This window comes from Mirounga leonina, unplaced genomic scaffold, assembly GCF_011800145.1.
Source record: "Mirounga leonina isolate KUSES-001 unplaced genomic scaffold, KU_Mleo_1.0 Mir_101664, whole genome shotgun sequence".
In the NCBI taxonomy this organism is placed as follows: Eukaryota; Metazoa; Chordata; class Mammalia; order Carnivora; family Phocidae; genus Mirounga; species Mirounga leonina.
In genome coordinates, this window is record NW_023270175.1 from 16,932,544 (window position 1) to 16,952,991 (window position 20,448).

Sequence of the window (20,448 nt, forward strand, 5' to 3'; positions counted from 1 at the left end):
CTCCACCAGGAACTATGTCCTAAAGTCCCTGACCTTTATTTACCCATGAAATCATGAGTTAACCTATAAAACTTGTGTGCAGATTCACATACACACACACACAGAAGAGAAGCTTTCAATCTGACTCTGTTAATTAAAGTCATGTGTGTACATGGGCCAAGCAAATATCTGATTGGAAATCCTGCTAACCGAACTATAGAGTCTAATGGCAAATAAAGATCTAAGCAGGCAAAGGGTTAGAATCAGAGGTGGGGTGTACCTCATGGAAGTAGTTTAAAACAAAGAAATATAAGCAGTCTGACAGATCAGAAAAAAGAGTAGAAATTTACAAGTGTTTAGGAAACAGGTCATAATGTCTGATTTTAAAATAGTATTTATTTCCTTTCTACCTTATTTTTATGTTTTCTTTTGTGCATAGGTGACTCTGAGCAAACAAGTGTTCAGAGACTTTCAGTTAAATTGTTATTCTGAATTAGGCGGGATTTAGTCCTAAATGCGAATTGATGTAAATGTACAGTGAACTATGAGCAAATTAGTTAGTGGTGTGTCTGTATCATCAACCATAATCAAGATTTCTTTAAACTGAAGTTCTCTTATTTTATTATAGTCAGTACTACCTGCTGGCATGGTAATGTATATATGCATTTCACTAGTTTATGTTAAGTATGCAAGCTTATTTTCCTAACTTGGACCCTCCCTAACAAAACAGATGAACATAGAAGAAGGGAAGGAAAAATAAAATAAGATGAATATAGAGAGGGAGGGAAACCATAAGAGATGCTGAACTCTACAAAACAAACAGGGTTGATGGAGGGGATGTGGGTATAGGTATGGGGTAACTGGGTTATGGCCATTAAGGAGGGCACTTGATGTAATGAGCACTGATATGCAACTGATGAATCACTAAATTCTACCCTGGAAACTAATGATACAGCATATGTTAACTACAATGAATTTAAATAAAGAACTTAAAAAAGAAATATATAAGTAAATTACTAATGACAGTGCAGTGTGATAAAAATATAAAAGTTTGGGATTTAGCACGTTATTCAAAATTGACAGAAAAGAGACCTTTAAAAAAGAAAAATACAAGCTATTATAAAATATTCCAATGTTTGTAAATTCCTTGGCATCCCTTAGGGTGCCTGGGTGGCTCAGTCAGTTGAGCGTCCTACTCTTGACTTTGGCTCAGGTCACGATCTCAGGGTCATGAGATGGAGCCCTGCATTGGGCTCCACACTCAGTGTAGAGTCTGCTTGAGATTCTCTCCTTCGCCCTCTGTCCCTCCCCCAACTCATGCGTGCACACTCTCTCTCAAAAATAAACAAATGAACTCTAAAAACGTTTGCTTGGTATCCCACTTTTATATATTTTCTTATATGCTTTTCCTGATTATAAACACTTCAAAAATGTTAAGGGTCTAGAACAAGAATCTATCTTCCTAGATACAAGAATTTTAAGATGGCTATTTTAGAATAGCTTACTTTCTGAAATATTCAGTTATTTCCTAAGAGGTTAAATATATTCTTGTTTGTTATATAATTTGATCTGTAAAACAGACTGGATAGTAAGAGGTAGTTTGTTTCATTCATTATTTCAACCAGGTTTTCTAGCATTACACTCTAACATTGAGTTTAAAATTAGTTTCAAGTGTTCAAACTTTCTATGATGTTTTGTTCTATCTGAAACATCTCTGTGAGGTTTTGTTCTGTCTAAGTGCCATTGAAAGTGACACATCCCTTATTTATAACTAACTTTATTTCCCAAGATACTCCTAAGAGACTTCAGGCTAAGGTCAGTTGTGAGAAACTTATATCCATGTGCAGAATATAATTACTGGTTATTTCTAAAATTGATTTTTAATATATGAATTTACCCTCAAAATTCACCAAGGATAGCACTTAAAATATAAGCTTTCCTTACATCAGGTCAGGAACACTAGGTGTGATCAATTAAATAAACTGGAGATTAAATGTATTGGGAATTTTTAAGAAGTGATAGTTCTAACTCTAATTTTCAAATTATCCAACCTTTTTAACCCAGTTGAATAATTTGAAAATTAGAGTTAGAACTATCACTTTTTAAAAATTCTCAAAATACGAAAACAATGAATCATGGAAGACTACATCAAAAACTATTGATGTACTGTACAGGGACTAAGATAACATAATAAAATTAAATTAAATTAAAAAAATAAAAAAGGAAAAATAAAAAAAGAAAATAGATTTTCTATATGCTTTATAAGTTTCAATACTCCCTTGCCTATACTTAAATCATTATGATTTCTCCTCACAATAATCACAGCTATATGTTCTGTTCCATATGTAGTGTACTGTTAGTACTTAAATATTGGGCTAGAATATTTGTACAAATCAATTATAAATTGAAACAAGTTTGAAAACAGCCCCTGACACCTCACGCTTCATTAGGATGGGCACTATTAAAAAAAAAAAACAAAAAAACAAGAAAATAACAAATGTTGGCAAGGATGTAGAGAAATTGGAACCCTTGTACACAGTTGGTGGGAGTGTAAAATGGTATAGCCTTAATGGAAAATGGAAATTAAAAACAGAATTACCATAAGATTCAGCATTTCTACTTCTGGGGGTATATATATATATATATATATATATATATAAAATTGAAAGCAGTGTCTAGAAGAGATATTTGCACACACATGTTCATAGCAGCATTATTCACAATAGCCAAGAAGTGGAAGCAATCCAAGTGTCCATCAATGGATAGATGGATCAATAAAATGTGGTGTATACATACAATGGAATATTATTTAGTCTTTAAAATGAAGAACTTTTTTTTTTAAATTTTGCTCAGTTTCAACTCTCCTATCATTTTTTTTATTCTTATGTTAATCCCCATACATTACATCATTAGTTTTAGATGAAGTGTTCCATGATTCATTGTTTGTGCATAACACCCAGTGCTCCATGCAGAATGTGCCCTCCTCAATACCCACGACCAGGCCAACCCATCCTCCCACTCCCCTCCCCTCTAGAACCCTGTTTGTTTTTCAGAGTCCATCGTCTCTCATGGTTCGTCTACCCCTCCGATTTCCCCCGCTTCATTCTTCCCCTCCCGCTACCTTCTTCTTCTTTTTTTTTTTTCTTAACATATATTGCATTATTTGTTTCAGAGGTACAGATCTGAGATTCAACAGTCTTGCACAATTCACAGCGCTTACCAGAGCACATACCCTCCCCAGTGTCTATCACCCAGTCACCCCATCCCTCCCACCCTACCCCACACTCCAGAAACCCTCAGTTTGTTTCCTGCAATTAAGAATTCCTCATATAAGTGAGATCATATGATACATGTCTTTCTCTGTTTGACTTATTTCACTCAACATAATACCCTCCAGTTCCATCCACGTCGTTGCAAATGGCAAGATCTCATTCCTTTTGATGGCTGCATAATATTCCATTGTATATATATACACCACCTCTTCTTTATCCATTCATCTTTCGATGGACATCTTGGCTCTTTCCACAGTTTGGCTATTGTGCACATTGCTGCTATAAACATCGGGGTGCATGTACCCCTTCGGATCCCTACTTTTGTATCTTTGGGGTAAATACCCAGTAGTGCAATTGCTGGATCATATGGTAGCTCTATTTTCAACTTTTTGAGGAACCTCCATACAGTTTTCCAGAGTACCTGCACCAGCTTGCATTCCCACCAACAGTGTAGGAGGGTTCCCCTTTCTCCGCATCCCCGCCAACATCTGTCGTTTCCTGACTTGTTAATTTTAGCCATTCTGACTGGTGTGAGGTGGTATCTCATTGAGGTTTGATTTGGATTTCCCTGATGCTGAGCGATATTGACCACTTTTTCATGTGTCTGTTGGCCATTTGGATGTCCTCTTTGGAAAAATGTCTGTTCATGTCTTCTGCCCATTTCTTGATTGGATTCTTTGTTCTTTGGGTGTTGAGTTTGATGAGTTCTTTATAGATTTTGGATACTAGCCCTTTATCTGATATGTCATTTGCAAATATCTTCTCCTATTCGGTCGGTTGCCTTTTGGTTTTGTTGACTGTTTCCTTTGCTTTGCAAAAGCTTTTTATCTTGATGAAGTCCCAATAGTTCATTTTTGCCCTTGCTTCCCTTGCCTTTGGCGATGTTTCTAGGAAGAAGTTGCTTCGGCTGAGGTCAAAGAGGTTGCTGCCTGTGTTCTCCTTTAGGATTTTGATGGACTCCTGTCGCACATTGAGGTCTTTCAACCATTTGGAGTCTATTTTTGTGTGTGGTGTAAGGAAATGGTCCAGTTTCATTCTTCTGCATGTGGCTATCCAATTTTCCCAACACCATTTGTTGAAGAGACTGTCTTTATTCCATTGGACATTCTTTCCTGCTTTGTCAAAGATGAGTTGACCATAGAGTTGAGGGTCCATTTCTGGGCTCTCTCTTCTGTTCCATTGATCTATGTGTCTGTTTTTGTGCCAGTACCATGCTGTCTTCATGATGACAGCTTTGTAATAGAGCTGGAAGTCCGGAATTGTGATGCCGCCGGCTTTGCTTTTCTTTTTCAACATTCCTCTGGCTATGCGGGGTCTTTTCTGGTGCCATACAAATTTTAGGATTATTTGTTCCATTCATTTGAAAAAAGTGGATGGTATTTTGATGGGGATTGCACTGAATGTGTAGATTGCTCTAGGTAGCATTGACATCTTCACAATATTTGTTCTTCCAATCCATGAGCATGGAACATTTTTCCATTTCTTTGTGTCTTCCTCAATTTCTTTCATGAGTATTTTATAGTTTTCTGAGTACAGATCCTTTGTTTCTTTGCTTAGATTTATTCCTAGGTATCTTATGGTTTTGGGTGCAATTGTAAATGGGATCAACTCCTTAATTTCTCTTTCTTCGGTCTTGTTGTTGGTGTATAGGAATGCCACTGATTTCTGTGCATTGATTTTATATCCTGGCACTTTACTGAATTCCTGTATGAGTTCTAGCAGTTTTGGGGTGGAGTCTTTTGGATTTTCCACATAAAGTATCATATCATCTGCAAAGAGTGAGAGTTTGACTTCTTCTTTGCCAATTTGGATGCCTTTGATTTCTTTTTGTTGTCTGATTGCTGTGGCTAGGACTTCCAATACTATGTTGAATAGCAGTGGTGATAGTGGACATCCATGCCGTGTTCCTGACCTTAGGGGGAAAGCTCTCAGTTTTTCCCCATTGAGAATGATATTCGCTGTGGGTTTTTCATAGATGGCTTTTATGATATTGAGGTATGTACCCTCGATCCCTATACTCTGAAGAGTTTTGATCAAGAAAGGATGCTGTACTTTGTCAAATGCTTTTTCTGCATCTATTGAGGGGATCATATGATTCTTGTTCTTTCTTTTGTTAATGTATTGTATCACATTGATTGATTTGCAGATGTTGAACCAACCTTGCAGCCCAGGGATAAATCCCACTTGGTCGTGGTGAATAATCCTTTTAATGTACTGTTGGATCCTATTGGCTAGTATTTTGGTGAGAATTTTTGCATCCATGTTCATCAGGGATATTGGTCTGTAATTCTCCTTTTTGATGGGGTCTTTGTCTGGTTTTGGGATCAAGGTAATGCTGGCCTCATAAAACGAGTTTGGAACTTTTCCTTCCATTTCTATTTTTTTGGGACAGCTTCAGAAGAATAGGTATTAATTCTTCTTTAAATGTTTGGTAGAATTCCCCTGGGAAGCCATCTGGCCCTGGACTCTTGTTTGTTGGGAGATTTTTGATGACTGCTTCAATTTCCTTAGTGGTTATTGGTCTGTTCAGGTTTTCTATTTCATCCTGGTTCAGTTTTGGTAGTTGATACATATCTAGGAATGCCTCCATCTCTTCCAGGTTATCTAATTTGCTGGCATAGAGTTGCTCATAATATGTTCTTATAACTGTTTGTATTTCTTTGGTGTTGGTTGTGATCTCTCCTCTTTCATTCATGATTTTGTTGATTTGGGTCATTTCTCTTTTCTTTTTGATAAGTCTGGCCAGGGGTTTATCAATCTTGTTAATTCTTTCAAAGAACCAGCTCCTAGTTTTGTTGATCTGTTCTACTGTTCTTTTGGTTTCTATTTCATTGATTTCTGCTCTGATCTGTATTATTTCTCTTCTCTTGCTGGGTTTAGGCTTTATTTGCTGTTCTTTCTCCAGCTCCTTTAGGTGGAGGGTTAGGTTGTGTACTTGAGACCTTTCTTGTTTCTTGAGAAAGACTTGTATTGCTATATACTTTCCTCTTAGGACTGCCTTTGCTGCATCCCAAAGATTTTGAATAGTTGTGTTTTCATTTTCATTGGTTTCCATGTATTTTTTTAATTCTTCTTTAATTTCCTGGTTGACCCATTCATTCTTCAGTAGGATGCTCTTTAGCCTCCATGTATTTGAGTTCTTTCCGACTTTCCTCTTGTGATTGAGTTCTAGTTTCAAAGCATTGTGGTCTGAAAATAGGCAGGGAATGATCCCAATCTTTTGGTACCGGTTGAGACCTGATTTATGACCTAGGATGTGATCTATTCTGGAGAATGTTCCATGGGCACTAGAGAAGAATGTGTATTCCGTTGCTTTGGGGTGGAATGTTCTGAATATGTCTGTGAAGTCCATTATGTCCAGTGTGTCATTTAAAGTCTTTATTTCCTTGTTGATCTTTTGCTTAGACGATCTGTCCATTTCAGTGAGGGGGGTGTTAAAGTCCCCCACTATTATTGTATTGTTGTCGATGTGTTTCTTTGCTTTTGTTATTAATTGCCTTATATAATTGGCTGTTCCCATGTTAGGGGCATAGATATTTACAACTGTTAGATCTTCTTGGTTGATAGACCCTTTAAGTAGGATATAGTGTCCTTCCTCATTTCCTGTTATAGTCTTTGGTTTAAAATCTAATTTGTCTGATATAAGGATTGCCACCCCAGCTTTCTTTTGGTGTCCATTAGCACGGTAAATGGTTTTCTACCCCCTCACTTTCAATCTGGGGGTGTCTTTGGTTCTAAAATGAGTCTCTTGCAGGCAGCATATCGATGGGTCTTGTTTTTTAATCCAGTCTGATAGCCTGTGTCTTTTGATTGGGGCATTTAGCCCATTTACATTCAGAGTAAGTATTGAAAGATAGGAATTTAGTGCCATTGTATTGCCTGTAAGGTGACTGTTACCGTATATTGTCTGTGTTCCTTTCTGGTCTATGTTGCTTTTAGGCTCTCTCTTTGCTTAGAGGACCCCTTTCAAGATTTCCTGTAGGGCTGGTTTTGTGTTTGCATATTCCTTTAGTTTTTGTTTGTCCTGGAAGCTTTTTATCTCTCCTTCTATTTTCAATGACAGCCTAGCTGGATAGAGTATTCTTGGCTGCATATTTTTCTCATTTAGTGCTCTGAATATATCCTGCCAGTCCTTTCTGGCCTGCCAGGTCTCTGTGGATAGGTCTGTTGCCAATCTAATGTTTCTACCCTTGTAGGTTACAGATCTCTTCCCCTGAGCTGCTTTCAGGATTTTCTCTTTGTGTGTGAGACTCGTAAATTTTACTATTAGATGTCGGGGTGTTGACCTATTTTTATTGGTTTTGAGAGGGGTTCTCTGTGCTTCCTGGATTTTGATGCCTGTTTTTTTCCCCAAATTAGGGAAGTTCTCTGCTATAATTTGCTCCATTATACCTTCTGCCCCTCTCTCTCTTTCCTCTTCTTCTGGGATCCCAATTATTCTAATGTTCTTTCATCTTATGGTATCGCTTATCTCTCGAATTCTGCCCTCGTGATCCAGTAGTTGTTTATCTCTCTTTTTCTCAGCTTCTTTATTTTCCATCATTTCATCTTCTATATTACTGATTCTCTCTTCTGCCTCATTTATTCTAGCAGTTAGTGCCCCCATTTTTGATTGCACCTCATTAATAGCCTTTTTGATTTCTACTTGGTTGGATTTTAGTTCTTTTACTTCTCCAGAAAGGGTTTCTCTAAGAACTTCCATATTTTTTTCAAGCCCAGCTAGTATCTTTAAAGTGATGATTCTGAACTCTAGATCTGACATCGTACTAATGTCCGTATTGAGTAGGTCCCTGGCAGTCGGTACTACCTCTTGTTCTTTTTGTTGAGGTGATTTTTTCCGTCTTGTCATTTTGTGCAGAGGAGAATAGATTAATGAGAGAACAAAATGCTAGCAGAGTAACAACGTCCCCAGAAAATATACTCTAAACAAATCAGAAAAGACCTGACACAGTGGGAAAAGAAAGGGAAAGAGAGAAAAAAGAAAAAGAAAAAAAAGAAAAAGATAAAGATAAAAACAAAAACAAAAACAAAAAACAAACAAAACAAAACAACAACAACAACAAAAAAAACAGAATGTGATCAAATATGATCAGGCTGGTATATAGATCAGTTCCACACACTAGATTTTGGGTGTATTTTGGTCTTTTAGGAGAAAGTGCCTCCCAAAATTTTAAAGAAAGAAAAACTTATATATGTACAAAAATAAGGGTTGATATGATGAAGGGATGGAATATGACTGTAAAAAACGAAATTATAAAATATTTTATAAAACAATTGATAAGAAGTTGTTTGAAAAAAGAAAGAAGAGGATTTAAAAAAAGAAAAAAGAAAAAAAAAGGGAGAGGATGTGATCAGGTAGGGGAATAGAAAACACCATATACTAGAGATTTAGGGTATATTCTAATCTGTTAGAAGAAACTATCTCAAAATTTTAAAGAGAGAACAACTTATATATATAAGCCAAAAATACAGGTAACTACTATGAAGGGATAGAATATGAATGTAAAAATGAAAAATAAAAATGTTTTTTTTTTTTTTTTAAAGGGATTGATAAGATGGTTGAAAAAGGGAAAAAGAAAAATTCAAAAAGAAAAAAAAAAGAAAAAAAGACAGTTAAAAAAAATTAACTTGGAAAGACTAAAGAATCGTGGTAAAAAAGCCATGAATTCTATGTGCACTATTCCCCTAGCGCTGGAGTTCTGCCGTTCTCATTGATCAGTAAACTTGGTCTTGGCTGGCTGTTCTCGCTGATCTTCTGGGGAGGGGCCTGTTGCCATGGTTTCCAAATGTCTCTGCTGGAGGCGGAATTGCCCCACCCTTGCCCCCTCCCGGCTAAGTAATCTGCTCGGGTTTGCTCTCCGGGGCTTTTGTTCCCTGCGAGCTTTCCGTCCAGCTTTGGAGGCAGAGAGTGAAAATGGCGGCCTCCCAATCCCCGCCCCGGAGGAGCCGAGAACTCGGGCCCCGCTCCTCAGTGAGTCCCCAGAGAAAAGCCGTCAGTCACTCCCGTCTCCCCGGTCTCTGGCCGCACTCCGTGCTCACCCGGCCTGTGACCGCGCGTTTCTCTCTCTGGCACCCGACCCCGGGTGGAGTCTCCAAACCCAGCAGGTCCCTGCGGTGCACTCCCACGCGGCTCCTCCCGGGGGAGGAAGGTGAGTCTCCCCAGATCTGCCACTTGTTGGGTCCCTGCTGGAGGAGCAGGGGCCCGACTGTGCCGCGGATCACGGTTTATGGCAACCCCGAGCTGAGAGCCCGCACCTGGGCTCCGCCTCTGCAACCGGCTTCCCCGCTCCAATCCCTGGGAGCTCTGCTGCACTCAGGCACCCCCGGTCTTTCTGTGACCCCGAGGGTCCTGAGACCACACTGTCCCGGAGGGTTCCACCCCCCGCTTCGCCACCAGAGTGACGTCCCTCGGCGGAGCTGACTTCTAAAAGTTCCGATTTTGTGCTCCGCGGCTCTATCACTTGCCAGAAGCGGCCGCCAGAGGCCCCTCCCCCGCCGTCTATCCTCCTGAACATCGCCTCGGATTCACTTCTCTGCACGTCCTACCTTCCAGAAAGTGGTCACTTTTCTGATGAGAGAGTTGTTGCTATTCCTTTCTTCGATCTCCTGTTGGGTTTGTAGGTGTTCAGAATGGTTTGATCCCTATCCAGCTGAATTCCTGAGAGGAGACGAAATCCAGGTCTCCTACTCCTCCGCCATCTTGCTCCGCCCTAAAATGAAGAAAATTTTGACACATGTCACAACATGGATGGAACTTGAGGAAATTATATTACATAAATAAGCCAGTTACAAAAAAGACAAATATTATATGATTCCACTTCTATGAGGTACCTAAAATAGTCAAACTAAAAGTAAGTAGAATGGTGGTTGCCAGGGGCTGGTGGGAAGGGAAAAATGGGAAATTGTTGTTTAAAGGGTATAGAGTTTCAATCTTGCAAGACGAAGAAATTCTGGATAGTTGCACAATGTGAATATACTTAACACTATTGAACTGTACGTTTAAAAATGTGTAAGATGGTAAATTTTATTTTATGTGTATTTTACCACAATTGAAAAAAAAGTTAAGTCATAAAACAAAAGTCCCTGATCTTTAAGAAAGCAATTAATGAAACATTTACGTTCTCAATATTTTTGGTGCCACAGTCAGTCTAGCATGATGATGCCCAAATAGTCTTTTATTAAAATGATTTAAGTACTATGAGTTTTAAAAAGTTAAAATAGTGAGGAAAAACAAAGGGCTATTTAACATTCCCTGGGAGTATCTATGAGCCAAACACCTTTGCTTAGGGCAATATTCATAAAGAAAGACCAGAAGAAAAGAAAGAAGAGAGCTCCTCTAGGCATGACAAATGAGGATATCTTAGAATTTGCTCTGGCTTGTGATAAATATATACAGAGCAAATCAAATTACAGGATGTCCTATTTTAAGAAATCCCATTTTCTACACAAATGAAATAGGGCTTAGTTTATCACTTTCTGAAAGTATCCTTTAATATTCTTTGAAATAAGGGATTCCATTACATCACTTAGCTTTTATTTGAAGACTAAAGTACATGTCTCAGAGGTGGAGGCAGTGGCAATGCGTTAGAAACCACTGTCAATTGGAAATCAATCCATAGTAAAGATGACACTTCTGAAATTATAATGTAAGTCAATGGGGGGAATATATCATTCCGTTTTCAGAAATGTGCTTCATGTACAAATGTCAAGAAATACATCCATTGTATAAAATGGGGTCTAGTTTTAGCCATATGAGGCATAATTCAAAAACAAAAAGCACTCAACCTTATATCTCTTAGTTAAGAAGGAGAAACAAAAATGAACCATTTCTGAGGTGCTGGGGGATGTTAGTTGATGAATTTACTAGGAGCCTAGAGGAAACTAAAGTTGCTGCCCTCTGACTGGAACATTCAAGTTTATCATTTGTGTGTAACATAAAAGGGCAATTTAGATGTTAAAATTTAATCAACATGAAACATTAATGCCTTAGGTTGAAACAGAGAATGGCACAATAATGGTATTAGAAAGGGTGAAAATAGCACCATTACTCTCATTGACATCATCAATGTGTTTGCTTCAGTGAACTGTACCCTCCAAAATGGAAAAACAAAAAAGTAATTTGTAAGGAAGGTATCATCAATATTTAGCTTTATTCTTGCCCAACTGTAGAATGACCTATATTCCATAAAGGATGCAAAAACAAGTCTAACCAAAATATACATTTCTTTATTTAAAACAGCAACAATTGGTAAAGTTACTTTATCTTCTTTTGTTAATGTGACTGCAATAGGTAAATTTATGGGCCCAGCACACTTCCGCTGCGCTACTCTGCTCTTCTGCAATAGGTAAATTTAAAAGTTGTTCACTACCAAATGAAAAGATGAAATACTACATTTTAGGGACCACTAAGTAACATTTAATATTCACTAAACATTCATTTGGCCATCTACCTAGATGTCATTAATTACATACTATGTGCCAGGCATATAGTAATGCATGTATATATTGATGTGCAGACTTATTTAATACAGGTGGGTTTTGGAATGAGAACCAGGAGACCTAGCCTCTGAGACACTACACTGGTCCTCCCTACCTCCTCCCAAGTACCGGTCTATAGTGGTTGGTGACTCCCACATTTGTATCTCTAGCCCTAACCTCTCTCATGAGCTTCAGATCCATATTTCCAACTACCAACCAGATATTTGTATCTAGAAATCCCATAGGCACGTCAAATTCCACAAGGTCAAACTGCAACAGCCCTGTATGTATGTATGTGCTCATACATTCCAGACACTCATAATGTACTTTCAAATTGGTGTTAGCACTCAGTCTCCACTCTTATTTTGCTTTCCAGACACAGCTCAAGCATTGTCTCTTCTGGGAGCTGTCCATGACCTTCTCAGACAGAATCAGTTCCTATTCTCTCCATATTCTCATTCTGCTAAGTATAACCTTAATACTGCATTTACCTTTTCTGATCACTAGTGAATTTTTATAATAAATGATTAGATATCTTTCCTCTCTGCTACACCATAAACCTTTAGGGCACATGCCCTATTTTGTTGATGCTATCTCATTTGGTTTTTGATTGAATTAATTTGAAAATACTCAAATAAAATGGTATTTTTACAAGGAAATTCTGTTTCAGTAGATCTGAGTTGAGACTTGAGCCACTCTCACTTTTAAAATATGTGCAAGTGGCTATGATATGTTCCAATATCTGAAAATCACTGAATTAAGCAAGCAACTAGACAAAGATTATCACTATATGATAAATGTTTGTGATTAACTCTTGAGGTTTAAGTAAGTATACAATCTCATAGTTATTCCCCCCTTTTCAAAAAGGATACATTCCAAGACCTCCAGTGGATGCCTGAAACCACAGATAGTACCAAACCCTATATATTCAACATTTTTTTCCCTATACATTACTATGACAAAGTTTAATTTATGAATTAGGCACAATAAGAGATTAACAACAATAAATAATAAAATAGAACAATTATAACAATTATAAAATATACTGTAATAAAAGTTATATGAATGTGGTCTCTCTCAAAATATATTACTATGCTGTACTCATCCTTCCTATTCCTGTGATGTGATATGGTAAAATGCCTACATGATGAGATGATGTGAGGTAGGTGGTGTGGGCATTGTGACATAGCAATAGACTACTATTGACCTTCTGACACTAAGTTAGAAGGAGGATCATCTGCTTCCTGACTGTGGTTGAAGGCGGGTAACTGAAACCACAGAAAGAAAACCCGCAGATAAGAGGGGCTACTGTATTGGGTTAAATGTCTGATATGTTATTCTAATGATTTCTGGTGATGGGACCAATTTCCTGAGTGGTGCATCAAATCATCCATTTTAAGTTTCAACCTCTACACATTAAAAACATCCTGAATAATAGTTAAGATGAATATTTATTGCCATAAAATATGGCATCATTAACTGAAAAAAGCAGATTACAAACCAAACTACAGAAAATATTCTCATTTTAGTAGTGACAACATAGATGAGTACATTTATGTACCAAAAAAAAAAATCTGGGGCGCCTGGGTGGCTCAGTTGGTTAAGAGTCTGCCTTCGGCTTGGGTCATGATCTCAGGGTCCTGGTATGGAGTCCCACGTCAGGCTCAACGGGGAGTCTGCTTCTCCCTTTCACTCTCCCTTTGTGCACACTCTCTTTCTCAAATAAATAAATATCTTTAAAAAAAAAGAAAAGAAAAAATCTGGAAAGTTATACACTGAGTTATTAAATAGTAGTAATCTCTGGTTGATGGAAATGAGGGGATTTTTGTTTTCTTATATTTTGCTTTTTTATATGTACCACTTCCCACAATGCACATAAAAATTTCCTTGTAAAACTGTAATAATTAAATAAAAATGTACACATATCCTTTAACAGAATTAGTGGGGATCTACAGAGAAAAAGAACTAATATTAGTAGAATGCTTATATGTATTAGCATGCTGGATTCTGGGGATTGAACAATTAGTAATATAAGGTCAGGTTTAGAGAAGTTAAGCAACACACCCATGGTTATTCAGTGAAAAAATAATAGAATAGGATTCAAACTCAGGTTTTTGTGATTCTAAAATATTTATTCCATTTTATTTTGATGGCTCAGAACCAAGAGCCCTCTATGAAACTCTTAAGTAATCAAAATTTCTGCTGCCCAACCAGATTATTCCATGCTATGAATTGCCATGATCACTACCATGGGGCCTGTTTCAAGATGTTCTTCATCCATCAACCTAATCCTTATTACATTTGCAAATGTTCTGGTCAACTAATCTGATAAAATAATTGATGCCAAGAAATTATTGTATTAGTCATTGCTCTGGATTTCCCAGTGCCATGTATGTGTAGCCTATCGTGCTAGGTGTTGGGACCACAGAGTTCACATTCAAATGGGGGGGGGTAGCAATATGCTCATATAGTTAACTGCATTACAATGTGATAAATGCTATATTAAGATAATAACAAAAACATTCACTTTGGACGCATGAGGAAGTTAAATGTATACTACCCTGGCATGTTATAGAGTTAAGAAGGAAAAAAAAAATGTGAGGGAAGGGCCTATGAAGCAAAGACCATTGCCTGTGCAAAGCAATATCTAGCAGTTAAAGACCTCTTCTTCCTAAAGATTAGCCTGTTTCATCACAACCTCCTGTAACCACATTGCCCTTTTGTTGATGCCACACTTCAATGGTAGGTGTCTCTGGGTTTGCAGCAGGCCAGTAGTAGGAAATCGTTTTAGGCAGCAATTTCAGTAGATCTTAAAATAACATCTCTTAAAGCAAACACCGATGGCCTATGCAGCCTATCTTTCACATTAGCACATGTCATTCTCACCGAACAGCATCCCTGAGCAGCTCACATAATGACATGTTTAATGTAGCCGGCTTACCTAAGACTTGCAGAGATTAGGAAGCTGTCAGTAAAACAGCTTTGTGAATTACTTTCTAAAATCACTCTAAATTAGTAATTAATGGAAAATTTTTGACAACTTGTTCAACACTGAGTTCGGCTGGAAAAATAATCAACCTCTGGAGAATCCAATTTTGTTTATCATTAATGCTAGAGTATATTTAACAGATGAATTTTTTCCAGAGTACTCAATTTATTTCACTGGGTATCCTTGATTAGTCATTTCTTACTCCTCTTCCTCAAAAAAAAAAAAAAAAAAATAGAAATTAACTCATCCAAAGAGTAAAGGGGAAGAACATAAATTTTCATGTCACAAATATTTTTAGGGAGGTATATGTGAATATGTAGTTAGATAAATGGAACTAACATTTTTTTTTAAGATTTTATTTATTTATCAGAGAGAGAGAGAAAGCAAGAGAAAGCACGCACAAGCAGGGGGAGTGGCAGGCAGAGGGAGAAGCAGGTTCCATGCTGAGCAAGGAACCCAATGCGGGACTCCATCCCAGGACCCTGGGATCATGACCTGAGCTGAAGGCAGACGCTTAACTGACTGAGCCATCCAGGCGTCCCTGGAACATTTTTAATAAATAGTTAAAAGAATCTATAATGCAGAGGTTTCAGGCAACCATAATAGGTAACTTGTACATAAAAATATGTATCCCCTTGTGTATTTTTAAGTGAACTACCTTTATGGGTTTCCAGGAGTGTTACTTTTTCAATTATTTCACTCACAAGCTACATAATTAATTATACTTCTGTAGATCACTTTGTCCCTGAAGTAGGAAATAATTCAAAATAATTAAACTTCTACATAATATAAATGCATACATAATAAGGCTATTTAGTGTTTTTAAAAAACAAGCCATGTGATTCAGCATCAAAAATATATACCCTAGGGCGCCTGGGTGGCTCAGATGGTTAAGCGTCTGCCTTCGGCTCAGGTCATGATCCCAGGGTCCTGGGATCGAGTCCCGCATCGGGCTCTCTGCTCCTTGGGAGCCTGCTTCTCCCTCTGCCTCTCTCTGTCTCTCTGTCTCTCATGAATAAATAAATAAAATCTTTAAATATATATATATATACCCTAACTTATGAGTAAGTTAAGAGTGAGTCAGTGATGAAGGGGCAAGCCTAAGAACAAATCAGAGATATTCCTTCTAATTCTTCTTTAAAACCCCACTTCATGTAAAACTGTCATTTCCTCTGAAGATGTTCTTCCAATGTCCCCAAATAATGATCAAATACTATAAAAATACCCTATATCCCACAATAAGACAGGCAGTGAATACTTCGGTGAAGTTCTTAAGTAATATTTAAAGAGGTTTTTAGCAAATAACGATTTTTAGGTAAGAAGACAAACTCCTACAAAAAAAAAAAGGTCTTTCAAAACTAATTTCTGAAAAAAACATAAAATATTTTAAAGAAATCTTCAAATCTAAGTATTTGCAGGTGAAAAATGGATAAGCCCCAGAGCCTGACTGGGAAATGGATTAGGGCAAAGAACAAAGCGGGGAAAACAAAACAGGATCCCATACTATTTAAAAGTAAACTTTTATTTATATGTTTATGCATTTATTTTCATAGCTTTGAACTTTAAGTTTCCAGAGGCAAATACATTCATTCAGTAAATATTTACTTATTGCCTATGATTTGCTAGGCATTAGCGGAGAAATGAGAGAATACAAAGATGACAATTATATTCTCTACTCTCCAGTTATGACTGAGTTGGAGACACATACATGCACACAAATACAATTTACTACTATGTAATAACAACTATATAAACCTGCTAAAACAATCTCTGTAAACAAAAGCTTATTTTTTCTGTATTTCTTAGTTCATTTTTAGTACTGTTGGTTCAGATTTGCAACTGAACAGCATGTAGTGAATGGACACTAAAGCAGCACCTGAGTGCCAAAATATTTAAGGAAAAACATACATGCCACAATACTAATCCAAGGTCAGCATAATCTGGCCATTTTTGAGGAAGGGTCAATCTTCTTTCTCATTTCCAATATTTTCATATATGGAGAAATACAATCTGTTTTCTTAACAATCCATGATTTGTATTTATCTGAGCCCCAAAATGCTCTTTTTCAACCTAATCCCATTTATTTTAATCTCCAGACCATCTTCTTGAAACAAAATTCCAGTGTCCCTGATAATTGTATATTATTACACTGAGGGCTATAACATCAGTACTTTTTAACAACATATTTATTCTACTTTAGGTAAGAATCTTTGAAATTCACAAAATAAAATCTTACTAGTTTAGATTTTACAAATTAAGCATCATTTTCAGGAGTAGGGACTGGGATCATTTTTGTCCTTTTCAGTTTTTTTCTTGTGACTTAACTGTTAAGCAGAATTAGAAAATTTAAAGTATGCTGAAATATAATATTTGGTATTAAAAACAGCAACAGCAAAATATCCAGTCTATATCCTGGATCACTATACATTCTACCCTGCCTGCTATACATTCTGCATTTTTATACTTAGAATCCCTGCTTTGAATTATGGCACTGAAATTCTGTGCAAGTTCCATAAACCACAAACATTCAAATATGTTCACAAATTTTGATAGTACTAAGGCAAGAAGTGAAAAAATACACATTCATTTATTTATTTAACAGCAGGTCATTAAAACTTAAATAAGGATTGAAGAAGAAAAAGATCAATTAGGTTTTCAGATTAATTCTGAACATTCAACCAACAGAACCCTTGCATTCCTAAAGTGTTCTGACAAATTGGAATTTTGGTACAAAACAAGATTCCATGACAACTTTTTTTTCAAAGAGAAATACTTTTTAAAAAAGTATGTTTAGCACCAACAACTTAGAAACTATAAATATCTAAGATTACAATTTACAAATGGAATGTTTCTAAATTTGATAATCTAGAACTTGGAATGTATTTTCCAGTTGGAACAATGGTCTATAAAACTATAACTAACTTTGCAGAACAGAGGTACAAACCCTGTTTTTAAGCATGATTTTATTATGCCATCTACCTGCAATGAAAATAACTAAAGACAATATTATTGCAATACTGCTAACGAAAAAAAAACAGGATAAAGAAAATATACAAAATTCTAAAACCATGACTGCATAGAATTAAAAAGAGAATATATAACTCAAAGAAGACAAGTAAGAGTTAGCTAAAACTCTTTGTAATATGAATTCAAAAGATGGTTTGGAGGGACACCTGGGTGGCTCAGTTGGTTAAGCAGCTGCCCTCTGCTCAGGTCATGATCCCAGGGTCGTGGGATCCAGTCCAGCATCAGGGCTCCTTGCTCAGCGGGGAGCCTGCTTCTCCCTCTGTCTGCTGCTCCCCCTGCTTGTGCTCTCTCTCTCTCTTAAAAAAAAAAAAAAAAAAAAAAAAGGTGGCTTGGAGAGGTGTAAAAAATTATTAAAGCCAAGTTTTGATTGCCTGAAGGATACCTCTCTCTTCTTTCTCTCTCTCTCTCTCTCTCTCTCTCTCTCTCTCTCTCTCACATACACTACGGACAGGTAAGTTGGGCATTTTCCACCTGGAAGACAAGCGTCACACTGAGTTAAAAAGCACAAACACGGCGTGAGGAAGGAAAGTGAGAGGGGACTGGAAGGTAAATCTGGGCACTTTGAGAACACAGGAGCCATCCTTAGCTCCAGAGGCCTGCGTAGTTCCCATGGAGGCCTGAAGGGAGAGGTCCCCCAGCCACGAAGAGCTTCATCTCAGGCCAGTTGTAGCAGTGGGTGTAGAGAGCGTTGGGGAACTCGCCGATCCCACCGAAGTAGTTCACCCACAGGTCATCGTGGTTGAGCCAGCCCCTGCCACAGGTGAGCTTGAGCTTCCTTCCTGAGGGCCCGGGAGAGGAGTCCGGGCTGGCTGAGGCCCTCTCCTCCAGGAACTTCTGGGCGCGGATGTCATAGAAGAGCAGGGAGCCATGGCCCGTGCCCACGGTGATGATATGCTGGTAGAAACTCAGCGAGCGCACACCTGTGCCGCCCTCTCGGGAGCACAGGGGCCGGATATTCTGCTGACGTTGGCGCGGATCTAAGAAGGAGACATGGGACTGGGAGCCCACCGCGTACAGGGACAACTCATCACAGTAGGTCAGGCACACGTTCTCTCGGCAGTAGGGCAGCCTGATGGAGAGCAGCCTGGACAGAGTGCTTCGGGCTTTCCACAGGTGGAAGTAGCCGTCCAGGGACACCGCTCCCAGCTCCTGGTTCTTGCCGCTGAAGGCCAGAGCCCGCACCTTGCGGTTACTGGGGCTGGTGCTGGACCTGGGGATGGTCTCCATGTCCCTCGGACGGATGTGGGCGTACACAGGAAGACCCGCATCATTGTGCCAGGCGATGCTGCCGCTGAACATGTCGGGATCCATCCGCCACAGCGCCACTGTGCCGTCGCGGGAGCCGCTCACAGCCACTGTGTCACTCATCCAGGCGATGGTGAAGATCCAGTCCTTGTGGCCATGGCGGTCGCCCAGGCACACGGGGTCCAGGGTGGGCAGCTGGTAGACGGCCAGGCTGTTGGGGTTCTCACCCCCAGTGGCCAGAAGGGTCTTGGAGGGATTCAGCTCGATGGCGTGGATGCCGCAAGTCGGCTGGGCCCGGGCCAACCAGGGCCCCCGGTCCCGCATCAGGGGGATGCGCGTGATCTGGCCCGAGTGCACATCCACCACGAAGAGGGTGTTACACTTGGTGCCACACACCACCTGCCTGGCGTTCAGCCACTGCGACGCGAACACCTTGTTGAGGGTGCCCAGGGCCAGCTCGCGCTCCCTCAACAGCTCGGGCAGCTTCTGCACCGCATAGCCCCGCAGCTCGCCCTCGGAGTCCGAGATCCCGGAGCCGCCCCAGGCGCCCACCTCGCGGCCCTTCAGGTAGTGCACCAGCGAGCGCCGCGTCGCCGGCCGCTTCTGTTTCTTGGGCAGCAGCGGCCCCTCCGCGTCCGCCGCCGCCAAGCCCTGAGACGACGAGCTCGCGGCGCCCGCCTCGATCGCCGGCGCTTTCCGCTTCCTGCTACCTGTTTGCTGCGGGGCCATGGTGGGCGGCGGGCGAGTGGCCGCGGCGGCGGCGGCGCGTGGCACCCGTGTTGGCCCTGACGGCAGCGGGAACCGCGGGCTCTCAGGAGCCAGGAGGCGGGCGTGGAGCCTACCGAGAACGGACGCGGCGGCGGAGAAGAAGGCGAGGGCAGCAGGCGAAGGGAAGTGGAACGGGGTCGTAGTCGTAGTGCGGGGGCAGAGGCAGGGCCGAGGCTAAGTGAGCTCAGGGCTAGGACTAAGCTGGGGGCCCCAGGGTGAGGGGGCGGAGGCAGCGGAAGGCGTGGGCAAGAAGCAAGCAAGCGCGGTGGGAGGGAGCGCTCGCCAAGCTGGGGAGGTGGGATGGACCACTGGGGCCGGGATAAACTGAGGGCCTGCGCTCCAGGATCCCCAAGTTGGCCATGTGCTCCTGTCCTGGACTTCCACTAAGTGACACAGGATATTTCGCCGCTCTCAGTACAGCGGCCAACCAGCCTTCTTAAAATCCCTACTTAGAATATGAAATCTAAAATATAGTCTACCACGAGGCTAGAAAGAACCAGGACAGTTGTCCGCACGAAGAAACAAATGTGCACTTGCTGCAATCCTGGGAGATACTTGACTGAGATAAGACATTGAATTTAGTGGGGGAATGGGAGTGTTTTGGCAGCTACAGGGGGACCCTCCTCTTAGGTTCGTCCTGCAGCCGCTCTTCTTTCAGCCTCTCTGCAGTTATCTTAAACAGTTGTCACT

The 20,448-nt window shown here is 39.9% G+C and overlaps 1 protein-coding gene across 1 annotated transcript; it reads right to left on the reverse strand.

Annotated features, from left to right (window-relative positions):
- Positions 1–18,250: 18,250 nt before the first annotated feature.
- LOC118011477 (DDB1- and CUL4-associated factor 12-like protein 2) lies at positions 18,251–19,719 on the reverse strand. Its single transcript, XM_035006308.1, has one exon. It carries the CDS (start codon positions 19,717–19,719, stop codon positions 18,328–18,330), a length of 1,392 nt encoding a protein of 463 aa, XP_034862199.1. The 3' UTR covers positions 18,251–18,327.
- Between the last annotated feature and the right edge of the window lie 729 nt (positions 19,720–20,448).